Below are 15,122 nucleotides of genomic sequence, written 5' to 3'. Positions count from 1 at the left end.
CGTCGGCGAGGGCCCGTTTTGCGCTCGCGAAGGCCACGTCCATGGCCGCGGACCAAACGATGTCATGCTTGGCCGGCTTGCCCCGGAGGGCCTCGTAAAGGGGTCGCATGAGCTGAGCAGCGCGGGGCACGAATCGGTGATAAAAATTCACCATGCCGAGGAACTCTTGTAGGGCCTTGATGGAACGGGGACGCGGGGAACGTGGTGATGGCCTCGACCTTGGTCGGCAGCGGCACGGCCCCGGTCTTGGTGATGCGGTGGCCCAAAAAGTCAACGGTCATCGTGCCGAAGTGGCATTTGGCCGGGTTGACAATTAAGCCGTGCTCGCTGAGGCGAACCGAACAGTGTTCGGAGGTGGAGGAGGTGCTCGGCGCGGGACGTGCTGGCGACGAGGATGTCGTCCAGATAGACGAAAAGAAATGGCAGGTCACGCAGCACGCCGTCCATTAAGCGCTGGAACGCCTGGGCCGCGTTCTTGAGGCCAAACGGCATCCTCAAAAATTCGAACAGGCCGAACGGCGTGATGACGGCCGTCTTCGGGACGTCGGCCGCCCAGACAGGTACCTGGTGGTATCCCCGTATCAGCTCAATTTTGGAAAATATGACCCGTCCCGCCAAACGGGCGGAAAAGTCCTGGATGTGCGGGATCGGGTACCTGTCGGGGGTGGTAGCATCGTTGAGGCGGCGGTAGTCGCCACATGGGCGCCAGCCGCCCCCCGGCTTTGGCACGATGTGCAGTGGTGAGGCCCACGCGCTATTGGAGCGCCGCACGATGCCGAGGTGCTCCAACGCGTCGAACTCGGCCTTTGCCACGGCGAGCTTGGCCGGGTCGAGGCGGCGGGCCCTGGCGTAGACCGGCGGGCCCGTAGTGGGTATGTGGTGCTCGATCCCATGCCGCACTGCGACGGCCGAAAACGTCGGCCGCGTGAGGGCCGGGAATTCCGCGAGCAGGCGAGCGAACTCGTTCGCATTCGGGAGGGCGCACGCCAGTTCGGTCGGCGCGGAGCTGCTCATCGTGCACGCCAGGGAGCTGAAGGTCTCGGCGTGGACAAGGCGACGTCGTTTGACGTCGACCAGCAGCCCGTGCGCGCCGAGGAAGTCGGCGCCCAGCAAAGCCATGGGGACGCAGGGGGTCACAAAGGTCCACTGAAAGTGCTGGCTGCCGAAGCAGAGGGTGATGTCGCGCGGGCCGAAAGTGCGTATGGCCGAGCCATTAGCAGCGACCAAAGAGGGGCCGCAAACGGCGTCCCGCCTGTCCTGCTCGGAGGCGGGTATGACGCTCAGTTGGGCGCCGGTGTCACAAAGGAAACGCCGCCCGGACGCTTTGTCCCAAATAAAAAGCAAGTTGCCCGAGTGGCTGGCGCTCATGGCTGGGAATGAACGCCGGCCCGGCCGTTTCCCGACTTGCCGAAAGTGCACGGGGGTCGGCACGTCCGAGCCTTGTGTCCGAACCTGGTGTGGTAAGAACACCACGCCTGGTCAGGTGGAGGCCCCGGCCGTCGTGTCGGAAGCGGTCGGCGCGGCGTGGCGGCCGCCAGTTGCACCGGCAGTCCGGCCTCCAACCGCGCAGGGCGCTCGGGCATCGGGGGCGTCGCCTCGTACGGCGGCAGGCTCCAGGTAGCCTTGCCGATGTGTTGGCCCGCCGAGGAGATCTTATCGGCTTCCCTGGCGAGGGCGCGGGGATCGGTGATCGACGTGCCAGCCAGGGCGAGGCATACCGGGTGAGGCAGCTGGCGAAGGAACAGCTCGCGGAACAGAAAATCCGGAGAGTGCTCACCGAGCAACGAGAGCATATAGTCCATGCGCTCGGACGGGCGCGTGTCACCGAGCTCGGGCAGGTCGAGCAGGCGCCGTGCGCGTGCCGCCGGTGAGAGGGCGAAAGCGTCGAGGAGGAGCGTCTTCAGCACGTCATACTTGTCAGCAGCCGGCGGGTGCTCGAGGAGGCTCAGGGCGCGGGCCGCGGTGGCGGGTCCCGAGCGCTGCCACGACGTGGTGGAAGCGGGTGTCGTCCGCGGTGATGCCTCGCAGGGCGAACTGGGAGTCCACCTGGGCGAACCAAACAGCCGCGTGAGCCTCCCAGAAGGTAGGCAGTTTAAGAGTCACTGCCGTGTCCATGTCGGTAGGTCACCAGTGAAGGAGCTGCGCTCCAACGCGAGTCGAAAGAATTGACGCGACCAAAGACAGAATTCGTCCGAGTTGCTTTAATGAAACAAAACAGCTCAGGTATTCTCACAAGCCCGTTTATCGGGCAGGAATATATATACACATTTATGCCGGGGCGTTTGCCCGGGAAAACCGAGACCGGGCATGCCCGGGTGTCAAGGGCGAGTCCTGGAAAGGCGAGTCTGGACATGCCCGGGCGCCCTGAACGCGGCCTGGCAAGTCGAGGCTGGGCGTGCCCGAGCGCTCTGGGCGAGCCCTGGAAAGGCGAGAGCGGGCATGCCTGGGCGCTCTGGGCGAGCCCTGGAAAGGCGAGTCTGGACATGCCCAGGCGGCCTGGCAAGGCGAGGCTGGGCGTGCCCGGGCGCTCTGGGCGAGCCCTGGAAAGGCGAGAGCGGGCATGCCCGGGAGGTTCGGGCGTGCCCGGGAACAGCGAGTCCGGGCATGCCCAGGAGAGGCGCGTCTGGGCCCGTCCGGACGAGCCCGGCATGGCGATCACGCCCTGGCCGCGTCCTGGCAGGTGCAAGGCGATTGTGTACATTCAGCGGGAACCGCTACAATATATATATATATATATATATATATATATATATATATATATATATATATATATATATATATATATACATATACATACGAGCAAAAGTATCCGGCGTTGCTGGGTAACAATGAGTCGCGTCCTGATGGGAATATGAAGGGAGAGGGAGGGAGGGGGAGGGTTAGTATATTTCACAAAAATTTAAGTCAATAAAAAAATGGGTACGTAAAAACTAAAAGGGAGTTCTGTCTACTGTAATGCCATGGCTTGCAAAAGCATCCTGAATAGCGTTCACCAAGTGGTGGTTAATCATCTATCTATAATTCCAGTAATCTCTGTGTGTATGTTTGTATGTCTGTATGTCTGTGACCGCTGTTTCTCGACAACCACGGGTCCGATATACTTTAAACTTGCCAGGTATATTGCTGGGGACCCGAGGATGTGCCTTTTCAAGGTTTCATATTAATCGGAGAAGTAGTTACCGAGCTATGTCCTGTCCAAAAAACGATTCAACCAATCAGAGAGCAGCGAGCTATCACGTGTGCTGAACGTGGCGAACAGACTCTGCCTCGGACGGCACATTTGAGAGCGTATTCATTTATTTCACGTTGGAAAACTATGTTGCCGTTAAACTATGTTTTAAAACTAATTAAAACTAATTTGCGATTCATCGTAACTGCGATTTGCGACCTTCCGGACAGTGAAGACTGCACTTCCGGCAGCCAATCACAGAACGCGTTGTTGCGTAGGCGTGGCCGATGTGAGAGCGAGCCGAGCCGAGCGCGTGCGCCATTACGGTTCGTAATTCGATTTCTTCCGGAGAAAATAATAATTTCTCGATTTCTTATGCGCATTATTTCTCCCAATTCAGTCAGAGCGAAGGGCGGAAGCGAAGAGCGTTGTTTTTTTTGTTTACGGGCGTACGGGCGGGGTAGAGCGTACGGGTAGCGTTTTTTTTTTTTTTTGGCAAGGAACGGGCACCCACGTACGGGCATGCCCTAGTATTCATAAAGGGTGTTATAAGTTATAACACACCCAAACTTCCCCGGCCTTGTGACTAATTAAGTACACAGGTATTTCTGAGTTCATTTGAAGAGCCCTCGCCCAAGCGGCTTAAGCATTCCAACGAAATGGGTGATAAGGAACTGCTGACTTGGCAAGCAATAGCAAGCTGATTGCCTCTGGTTGAAATGGCCGAGGATTTTAAAAACAGATCGTCAGTACAGTTGTGACACCTTATCCCATGGAAGAATGAATCAAGTTAAAAATTATTAAGTTAAATAAAAAACTAACCCCAGAAGGAGAATGACAGCCTCACTTAAATAAATGAATATATACACTTAGTTATAAAAACAAAACAAAAAGGGAGCTCTGTCTACTGTAACGCCATGTCTTGCAAAAGCAGCCTTAATAAAAACAAAAAGGGAGTTCTGTCTACTGTAACGCCATGGCTTGCAAAAGCAGCCTGAATAGTGTTCACCAAGTGGTGGTTTATCAATTATCAAAAAGGGTGTTAAAACACACCCAAACTTCCCCGGACTTGTGATTAATTAAGTACACAGGTATTTCTGACTTCATTTTTAGAGCGCTGGCCAAGCGGCTTAAGCACTCCAACGAAATGGGTGATATGGAATGGCTGGCTTGGCAAGTGATAGCAAGCTGATTGCTTCTGATTGAAATGGCCGAGGCATTTTAAAAACAGATCGCACGTACAGTGGAGTGACACCCTATTTCATGGAAGAGATACCTTTGACCTTTGATCTATTGACCTCAAACAGGCTTACAGCTTGTCACAACCTCTACCAGGTGGTTAAGTTTCATGAGGATCAGCGTAAAAATGTCACCTGTAGGCGATTAACGTGCAGAGCAAAACAGACAGAATAACGGACTAAACCAAGCAATATACTTGCAAACCTTTAATTTCACAATTAACAAGCAGGAGTGAAAACATAACCTCCATCCACCTTCAGTGGCGGAGGTAATAAGACGTCTTCACTCGATTTGATTGGATGAATTAATATGACTGGCTGTGATTTGTGGCGATGACATTGTAAATATGCTTGTGGCATCCCCACTCGCATGCATTCTTCCCACATCCTACAGAACACAACCTTTCCAGCACTTGTTTGCGGATGGCTGTCCCACGTCTCCAAGCTGACATGCTGGTGGACAGGTAAACGTTGCTGTCTTATTGAACATAATAAGAGCATGTTCTGACTTTTGGGATGGTGGAGCCTGGATTACTTTCTCATGACGAGCTTATTGCTGTATATTTGAGTTTTTCATGTATATACTATCTTGGTGGTTTTGAGTTGTTTTATCAGCTTTATTTGGTTAATTTTCCCTTTGGTTGTAATTACTCTAATCATAATATTTAATTGATGTTCACAAATGGATCTGTCATTATCTGCCATTTTGCTAATAGACCTTTTTTTTCTTTTTCTTTTTGTCTGCTGAATCGAGGCTCGTGAAAGAGCTAACATTTACTTCACAAACAAATCAACCAGACAAACAAAATATATAAAAAGAGGGAGCGGAAAACAAGATGGGGAGAGAAGGGGAAGCACACAAACACAACATTTGAGAGCAGGGAGATGTGTGGAAGGGAGAGGGCTTGGGGGGAGGAGGCGTGGGAAGGGGGGGGGTGGGTGGAGGGAGAAGTATAAAACACAAGGACACCAAGGACTTCCAGGACAGAAGTTGGTATTTCAAAAAAGTGGAATTGGGGTGAAATTAGCGGGGGTAGAAAAGATCAAGGTTTTGGATGGGGGAAGATAAGAGATGGTGGTGAACAGCTGTTTTAAAGACCTGGAGGGTGGAGTGGGATTGAAGAGAGTGAGGGAGTTTGAAGCAAAAGCCTTTATTCTCAGTTTTGTATTTATACCATGCAAAGTTAAAAAAAATTACAGTTACAGTATCCAAGTGAATTGATGCATACCTGATCGCATGCGTGCAATCAATGTCTGCTATATCATTGGAATAAATGCTGAACTTAAATGCCCGTTAACATATTGCATACAAATGGAAGAATTGGTGTGGGGACTGGATAGAAATATGATTGCAGAGGAAGGGACATGAGAAATAGCGGTGGGTGTGGGAAAGACGTGGAGTTGAGAATTCTTCTTACATATGCAGCACATAGTGGATGATAACATGACTGTTCAGGAGCACAGCTGTCCTGCTCATGTCCTTTGTAGGTTAGGACAGAATTTATCGGAATTTGGCAGGGAGCCAGCGATACCTTACTTGCTCTTCGAAAGACGTGGTATCTTTAACATCCCCCAACTAATGCGACCAAATTAATGTCAATTCAACGGACTGCAATCTTTGTGATGCAACTTCCTGCCTGTGAAGCACCAATCTGGCAATTTATAGTTGTGTGCATCATCGAACGCACACAAGAAAGCTAAAAGATAAGTGTGCTACCTCTGTACCATCCTTTCTGGATTATTTGAGAAAAAGGATAGGCACAGAAAAATGAGAAATATGAATAACAAGCAATACACGTGGAAAAAAAAAAAAAATCCACGTTTAAAAATGTACAAGTTAGAGGGAAAAAGGGAGTGTCAAAACGTGTCACAAAAAGTACAAACTATGAAAAAGTACACTCGGAAGTATCTCACGGTAATGCTGTGGTAAAATAAATGATTTTGTCACAAAAAGGATGTGAAATGAATACTATTTGTCACTAAAAAGGTTTTAAAAAAATTCTTAATAAGTCTTGCGTTCTCATATGAAATAATCCAAGCATTGGGAGAGAGGTCAGTCGGACGTGGATTCTTGCAAGATTGGATTTGAGGCGGTGTATAAACAGGTTTTCATTCTTGCAGGACTGGACTACAGAGTTAGATGGCCCATACAGTGTGAAATTAAGAGTTTGTCGCTAAAGGTTATTTGTCACTTATTTGTCAAAGGTTAAAGGTCGCTAAAGGTTATTTGTCACAAAGGTTTATTCCCCCCCCCCCCCCCCCCCAAAGGAAAAAAAAAAAAAAAAAAGGTTATTTTTAATGTGTTATTTTGTAACGTGAAATCGTCAAAGCATGAATGAGAGAGGTCGGACATGAAAGTAATGCCAGGTATACAGAAATATACATACTTTTAAAATTGGCTAATGCATGAAGAAAAATGGGAGAATTAACAAATGGATATGAACTTGTCAAGGTCCATAATGTGGGTGATGTATTGTCCAAACTTCGGACATGAAGTTAATTGGCAAGCGTTTTAACGATTTGTTTAAAAAAAAAAAAAACCGTCTCTGTATTATATTGTTGCTGTTCTTGGAACTGGCACCCAACATACAGGTTCTCAGGTAGTTATTTTCATAATATAAGATTAGAGTAGTTGCTTTCCCTTTGTGTAGTGGGTTAGAATGTGATACAATGCGTTGGTGAGGGTTAGAGGTTTTCCCCTTTCCCCCCCCCCCCCCCCCCCCCCCCATTTCCTCGGGGTATGGTAATTGTAAATCCAATACGAGCTTTGTGCACACTATGCAATGCAGGTGATAATTTGCTTATCGTGCCACAAGCTGGTTCGAATCATGTGCCAGAACCCAACCGCCACTTTCCCTTATTCCCCCAACTCTCCCCTTCCTTCCCCCCCCTCCCTAATCTTCTTTTCCACGACCCCATAAGTACACAACACTTGCCTTTTATTTACACTTCATCTTGTTTTTTACTCCCGCAAGGGAGTAATGCATTCGATCGTGTCCGTCCTTGTGTCTGTTCGTGTGTTTGTGAACAAGATATCTGGAAAAGTTCTGAACGGATTTGGATGAAAGTTGGTGGAATGATTGCCCTTGGGATAAGGAAGAATTGATTACTTTTTGGTGAAGCTCAGGATATTATTCCGGATCCAGGAATTTTTTGAAGGATTTTTTTACCATTGGAAGTTGGGGCTCAGCAGCGGCCACCCACGGCGGGAGTATGCGCTCTACTGAGTGGCATTCTAGTTTATTTATAATTTTCACATTAATTTATAAGACATTAAAACATTGTACACGCCCTTCATTACCACTAGACTCAAACTTCTCCACTCCACACGCCACAACCTTTGCTTCAATCACACGGAACTGCTCACATTCCTCATGATCACTTCGCCTACCCGACCATGGTTGCATGCCGCGGCTTGGAGGCGCAGGAAGAGTAGTGCACAGCGACAAACACCTCAGAACAGACAGGTGCTAATTGGTCATTAGTGTCCTGTGGACATTTAATCACACCGTCCATCCTTGCGAGCAGTTACGTGCTCCCAGTTGTCACCCTGCACCAAGAACACGTCGTTAACCCCAAACCCATGTTAATCGCAGAGCTCCGCCCCGTGGCGTGGCAGAAGGACCGGCTGGTAAAAATCAGCTGTGAAGGTCTGGCGAGGGCAGGGCTAAGCAGAGGTGTGCCAATCGGCATCCCAGATTCTGCCAAGAGAACTCTTGATCCACTTTTGGCCCCTCCCCCACTAAGGGATTATAAAAGAGCAGCAGGGCAAAACCTCAGCTCGTGGCTTTGGCTCAGGTCCTGCATTGGTTCTTCGTTTTTGCCTTGGCTTCAGTGACCGACCTGTGTTTGCTTTGCGGGTCTTTGTGGAAGGACCATTGGGGCTCGAGAGGTGGTGCTGACATTGACAGATCGAGCTGGGAGTTGAAGCATTGGGAAGGACGGAGCAATCGCATTGTCAGGCGCATGTTAGGGCCGAAGCTAAACCATGCATACACGTGTATTCTAGATTCTTACACGATAGGCTGCCATCTCATACTTTCTTTTCTCAGCTTTCTTAGTATAGAATCGTTTGACTGAACTCACGAGCTCAACAAAGGCATTGCACCACCAATTGTTGTTTTGAGAGAAACCCCCACTGATAACACACATTCGCAGTTTCCCTTTGTTACGGATTCTTCACTTCTGTTGTTGTGGTTTTCATCCACTGTAAACATTTTTGATTCCATGTATTATTATTATTGTTGTTTGAGGGAAATAGCAATTATTATTGTCAAAAGGTTAAAAGGTTAATGTTTTAAATGAAACAGGAACCGGACGGCGACGAAGAGGAAGAGGAGAAAAAGAAGGCGGAGCGAGTGGAGTCAGACAAGAAGCATAGTTGCTTTGCGGTCTGGAGCGAACATTGGCGAGCAAGAGTCACGAGTGAACTTTGGGTTTCCCAGGAAAGGGATTCCTGCGACAGAGTTGTTATCGCTGTGACAGATTAACCTGCGTGTCAGGTTTTGCGATTGATTCCGAAGAGAATCATCGAAGGGCCGTTACGTCTCGAGAACGGGCTGTCGGCCATTTTGACTCACGCGCTTTGCGCGTCGAGCAAGGTTTCTTTGCTTCTTCAGCCATTTTAACCGCTTTCAGACGTATCTGGTGTGTGTGTGTGCAACGTGGCTTTTGAAGATTAATTTGCGGTTCGCCGACTGTGAGCCGTGGAACGTCCATACCCGAGGGTGTGATTTCCCCGTCGCCTGGAGGGCGCCTTTGGATTTCCCAGTCGCCTTGAGGGCGCCTTTGCACAGCTTTGGCAGCAGGACTGTAACTGCCAACCCAACGGGATTCTTTTCTCGATTGGACATCGTTCTGACGATCGCTGGAGCGGATCGACTTGGGTTTGAAGCCGGAATCAACTTTGGCTTGAAGCCAGGAATTAGAGACATTGGGAATCTTGTTCTTTTCGCTCACTTGGAGCACAGTGAGTTATATTGTACGAACCTGATGGTACCATCATAGGAAATATATATTGGTTGTACAGTTGATTACTATTGTTGTTGTACTGTTATTCTTGTGTGATCTTAATACAATACTGGTTTGTTTGTAACAATTGGTGTGGCTTCACCATTGATCTGTGACATACAGAATAACACATTTTTTTCTGCCGTGACTCTTCTCGGGGCTCGGAGGTACACCGTGACCAGGGGGTTGGGGAGGAGCACGTAACACCTTGCACCACATGCATTTACATTCATGAGTCGCACGATACCCTGCCCTCTCTACAGTCCGACACCCTGCACTCTCTGCAGTCCAACACCCCACACTCTCTACAGTCCAACAACCCACACTCTCTACAGTCACACACCCCAGATATAAGTATTGCTCCCCTTTTTACCCCCTCCTTTAGTGTTTGGGTTGCGGAAGCACGACTGTTTGCATCCAGTAAGCAAGAGGCCGTTGGCCCTCATACTTTTTCTATACTCTGTTCTTGTCTTCTGATCTATTTCTGACTGACTATTTGATCTTCATTTCAACAATATTGACAGATAAAGGTGATATAATATAACAAATATCATGAAACATTTACATTTTGTAGTCCATTGTATAATTTAAATAAACATAAATGCAAATTTTGCATGTGGAAAAAGTAAGTACACCCCTACATTTATCACGACTTCAAATACCTAAAATTAGAATCAGGTGCACCAGCTCAGGTGCAAATGATTAGAACATCGTTAGAGAGGATCTTGGAGGAACCTCTCTTATTTAAACCTCAGACATTTAGTTTGGTTTGCTCTTTGTTGTTGAAGTGTGCGGCTTCACCATGCCTCGATCAAAAGAGCTCCCTGAGGCCTTCAGAAAGAAGGTTATAGATGCCTACTTGTCTGGAAAGGGATTTAAATAGATCTCCAAACAATTTGAAATCAATCATTCGACTGTCCGGAAGATCATATACAAGTGGAGAAGATTCCAAACAACTGCCAACTTGTTCAGGCCAGGCCGCCCCAGCAAGTTCAGCCCGAGAGCAGACCACAAGATGCTGAAAGAAGTCTAAGAACCCCAGAATGTCATCACCGGACCTCCAGGAAGCTCATGCCACTGTTGATGTCAAAGTGCATGAGTCTACCATTAGAAAGAGGCTGCACAAATTTGATCTACATGGGAGGTGTGCCAGGAGGAAACCTTTGCTGTCCAGAAAGAACATCAGGGCAAGACTAAAGTTTGCCAATAAACACCAAGGCAAAGACAAGCACTTCTGGAACAATGTGCTCTGGACAGATGAGTCAAAGGTCGAGCTATTTGGCCACAGTACCAGAAGACATGTTTGGCGAAAACCAAAGACAGCATTTGACCACAAGAACCTGATACCAAATGTAAAGCATGGTGGTGGAAATATTATGGTTTGGGGCAGCTTTGCTGCATCAGGGCCTGGGCAGCTCACCATCATGGAATCCACTATGAATTCTTCATTGTACCAGAGGGTGCTTGAGGATAATGTGAGGCCATTTGTCGGAAAGTTGAAGCTCAACCGAAGGTGGACCTTGCAACATGACAATGACCCTAAACATACAAGTAAATCCACCAAGGAATGGCTGAAAATAAAGAAATGGAGGGTTCTGGAATGGCCAAGTCAAAGCCCGGATCTAAATCCCATCGAGATGTTGTGGGGGGATTTGAAACGAGCTGTGCATGCAAGAAACCCCTCAAACATTGCACAGCTGAAAGAATTCTGCATGGAGGAGTGGGCAAAAATTTCTCCCAGTCGATGTCAGAGACTGGTAGACAGTTATAAGAAACGCCTACTTGAGGTTGTTTCTGCCATAGGGGGCAATAACACCTATTATATTAGAGACAAGGTTGTACTTACTTTTTCCACATGCGAAATTTGCATTTATGTTTATTTAAATTATACAATGGAATACAAAATGTAAATGTTTCATGATATTTGTTATGTTATATCACCTTTATCTGTCAATATTGTTGAAATGAAGATCAAATATCTGTATGTTGAAATATGTTGAAAAAGTCAAAACTTTACATGGGGTGTACTTACTTTTTCACGTGACTGTATCGCTGCACTCTCTATTGTTTGTGATTGCATGTGCATTTAATTGCATCTGCCCTCCTCCTATTTACGGCGTAGCCCATAGGGCAAAGCCGTCTAGAACAGTGTTTGTCTGTCCATATGTATGTATTAGGGTGGCCAATTTTTATATAGTATTTTAATTTTTATATAGTATTTAATTTTATATCGCACACCCCCTCGTTTTAGGGGGTTAGATATAAAAATAACACAGTAAACTTTTTAGGGCAATCCAACAAGATTAAGCGGTCTCCCAGAACCCTCTAAAAGTACTCTGTGTGACAGCATTCGATGAAATTTCTGGTGTCCATAACTTTTTCTTCTCAGACAATTCTTGTCAAATTTACAAAGGGACCAGAGATTGAGCTTTTTCGTTGACTCAAGTCACAGTGGAATGTTATCGACAAGTCGAAGTTTGATGCTCTTGATAGTGACGAGGCTGGTGCAGGTAGTTTGAGTGCATCAGAGAAAGCATGGCTGGAATCTCGCCGTACTCTTGTTGTCCATAACCTTCAACAACACCTGGAGACTGTCCAACCTCGTCAAGACTACCTCGAGTTCGCGAGACTCACACTTTGGCTCCTGGGAGAGGATATGGACATTGGTACAAGATTTTGTGCTCCTGGTGCTTATCAGCGCGCGAGATGGATGGCAAAAGGGATTTATTGTCTTAAAATCTTTGGATTTCGCCATCAATTCCACATGAGCAAGCACGAGATGGACTCATTGCGACGAATTTGTTTGTTTGTTAGTACAATCTATGCAAGCTTCTGGTTTGCAGCACCTTTGGCGACAGCTGCTCCTACAAATGACTTATTAATGCTACAGCTGATCGAAGATTACCAACAAGTTGACAGCAAAATTGTCAGTCGCAGAAAATAAAATGCAGCTGCACTTGTGGTACCTAAGTGAGGACCTTGCAGCACTGCCTTTGTTCAGCGATGACAGCACTGATGAAGATAAGGGGGCTATCGTCAGTGCTCTGCAGAGAGATCCACTCCTATCCCAGAAGATGTTCAACGTATGGCTCCATACAAGATCCCTGAGTTCCGGAACCTTTCCATGGCACAGTTTGTCACACAGCGCTCGCTCAACCTCTTTGAGTCACTTCATTTGTCACAGGAGTTCCTGACGGCAGCAGTAGACACATGGTTTGAGCGTGATGACTACATTGCAGTGTGCAAGACTGTTCGTGCACTGAAGGTGCTGAACGACTGTGCAGAACGTGCAGTCAAATTGGCTACTGACTTTAATGAAGTCCTTACCAAGAATGACCAGCAGCGCCAGCTCCTCTACCAGGTCGTTGAGCATCAACGGAAGCTTCTGCCAACCAGTGCCACTAAAAATCAACTGGTCAAGAGCACCAACTAACACTGGTAGCCTGACTGCCCTGGCACCATTGTTGTACACCACACCTTTCCTATGCCATCTCCAGGCATTGCAAATCGTCATTGCTGGGCACCGAAGGGGGCTCGGCAGTGACGCACACTGAAAGGGAGTACTCAGTTTTCACTCTGGTTGTTTTCTTTCTTTCTTTCTTGTTTGTTGTACACCGCACCTTTCCTATGCCATCTCCAGGCATTGCAAATCGTCATTACCGGGCACCGAAGGGGGCTCGGCAGTGACGCACGCTGAAAGGGAGTACTCAGTTTTCACTCTGGTTGTTGTACACCGCACCTTTCCTATGCCATCTCCAGGCATTGCAAATCGTCATTTCCGGGCACCGAAGGGGGCTCGGCAGTGACGCACGCTGAAAGGGAGTACTCAGTTTTCACTCTGGTTGTTTGTTTGTTTTCTTGCTTTCTTTCTTGTTTGTTTGGTTGTCCGGGCGATATCTCAGCCATCCTTTGAGCTAGGAAGCTGGAATTTTGGCACAATAGTGAGAAAGTGCTTTGTCAAAAACTGTATTTTTTGTTTTTTGATTAATCAATAAATTGAGGAGTTATTTAATTATTAGCGATTAATGAAGTACTTATTTAATTAATCAAATTTCCTTTCTCTTCTGACCATTAACTCAGGCACCTTTTGAGTTAGGAAGCTGTTATTTGGACATGCCAATGACCAGGTGATTTGGCTGCAAAGGCTATTTTTGATTTATTAATTAATCAATTAATCGATTAATTATTTAATTATTCGATTAAAGACTACATTTTTTTTTTTTTTTAAGTTACAGATTCTGATGAAATGGTGGTGGTTTATGTGTTCTCTGACCGAATTGATTCATAATTTAATTTTTTATGATTATTTATTTATTTTCATTATAAATCATTTATTTATTTTCTTTCTCATTTGGTCAATATCTCAGGCACCTTTTGAGCTCGGAAGCTAATATTTGGACATGACAGTGACCAAGTGATGTGGCTATCAAGGATATTTTTGATTTATTGATTAATCATTTAATCGATTAATTATTGATTAATCGATTAATTATTTAATTTTTTATTAACGACTTATTTAATTAAATTTCTAAAAGATACATCTTCGGATGAAGCACGAGTGGTTTAGTTATGCTATTAGCCAATTATTGATTAAGAAAATATTTGGTGATGATCTTTTATTGATTTAAATGATACAATTAATCAATCAATTAGTGTACACCTCTCCCTCTCAATGCAGCCTCTACGAGCTGCATTGCGGTATTGCCGGGCGCCATAGGTGCCCCGGCAATGCTGCGCTGTAGGATATTTAATTATTTGGCATGGGGGCGGTGTACTTTGAATGTATCTGTACTTGTTTGTTGTACACCGCTCCTTTCCTATGCCATCTCCAGGCATTGCAAATCGTCATTGCCAGGCACTGAAGGGGGCTCGGCAGTGACGCACGCTGAAAGAGAGTACTCAGTTTTCACTCTGGTTGTTTGTTTGTTTTCTTGGTTTCTTGGTTGCTTTCTTGTTTTCTTGCTTTCTTGTTTGTTTGTCCGGATGATATCTTTTTTTTTCTTTTTTTTTGTATACAAGATCGAGGCTCGTGAAAGAGCAAACATTAATCACGCAAAAAGACAAACCGACACACAAAACACAAAAAACAAGGGGAGCGGCAGACAAGATGGGGAGAGAAGGGGGAGGACACAAAAGAGAGGGGGAAGAAGGGGAAGGACACAAACACAACATTTGAGAGCAGGGACATCGGGAGGACTTGGGGGGAGGTGGGAGAGGATTAAAACATATGAACACTGCAAGGATTCTGGGGTGAATTACCGGGGGTAGAAAAGATCAAGGTTTTCGATGGGGGAAGATAAGAGATGGTGGTGAACAGCTGTTTTAAAGACCTGGAGGGAGGAGTGGGATTGAAGGGAGTGGGGGAGTTTGTTCCAGAGGTGGGAGAAAAGGGGAATGAAAGAGTGAAGGTGAGCAGAGAGCCTAGACTTTGGCAGTTTAACCATAAGAGGGTTGCAGGCAGATCTTGTGCGACCTGAAGGAATATTGGGGGGACAGAGCACAGAGAGAGCTGGGGGAGCAAGGCCGGAGAGGAGTCGGTAGAAGACAGAAAGACCACCAACCTGCCTGCGGTGAGTGAGTGAAAGGCCCTCGGCGTTGACTACATCGCAGGAGATTCCAATGATTCTGAAAGCTTTGGCCTCAACAGCGTGAAGCCGAGCAAGGTGTGAGGCAGGAGCACCAGCCCAGAGGGGGGAACAGTATTC

At 47.0% G+C, this 15,122-nt stretch overlaps 1 protein-coding gene across 3 annotated transcripts in view; it reads left to right on the top strand.

Annotated features, from left to right (window-relative positions):
- The window catches only part of ASPSCR1 (ASPSCR1 tether for SLC2A4, UBX domain containing), a 133,693-nt gene that overhangs the window by 77,665 nt on the left and 40,906 nt on the right, over window positions 1-15,122 (top strand). For all 3 annotated transcript variants that reach the window (XM_078774255.1, XM_078774258.1, XM_078774256.1), the window contains exon 14: window positions 4,802-4,871. In XM_078774255.1, the coding sequence (XP_078630381.1) occupies window positions 4,802-4,871 (70 nt within the window). The remainder of the gene's footprint in view (window positions 1-4,801; window positions 4,872-15,122) is intronic.

The sequence above is a fragment of the Myxine glutinosa genome, chromosome 3 (genome assembly GCF_964187855.1).
Source record: "Myxine glutinosa chromosome 3, kmMyxGlut1.1, whole genome shotgun sequence".
Lineage (NCBI taxonomy): Eukaryota > Metazoa > Chordata > Myxini > Myxiniformes > Myxinidae > Myxine > Myxine glutinosa.
Note: the sequence above shows the minus strand (reverse complement) of the source record. Positions and strands in the feature narration are given on the sequence as shown.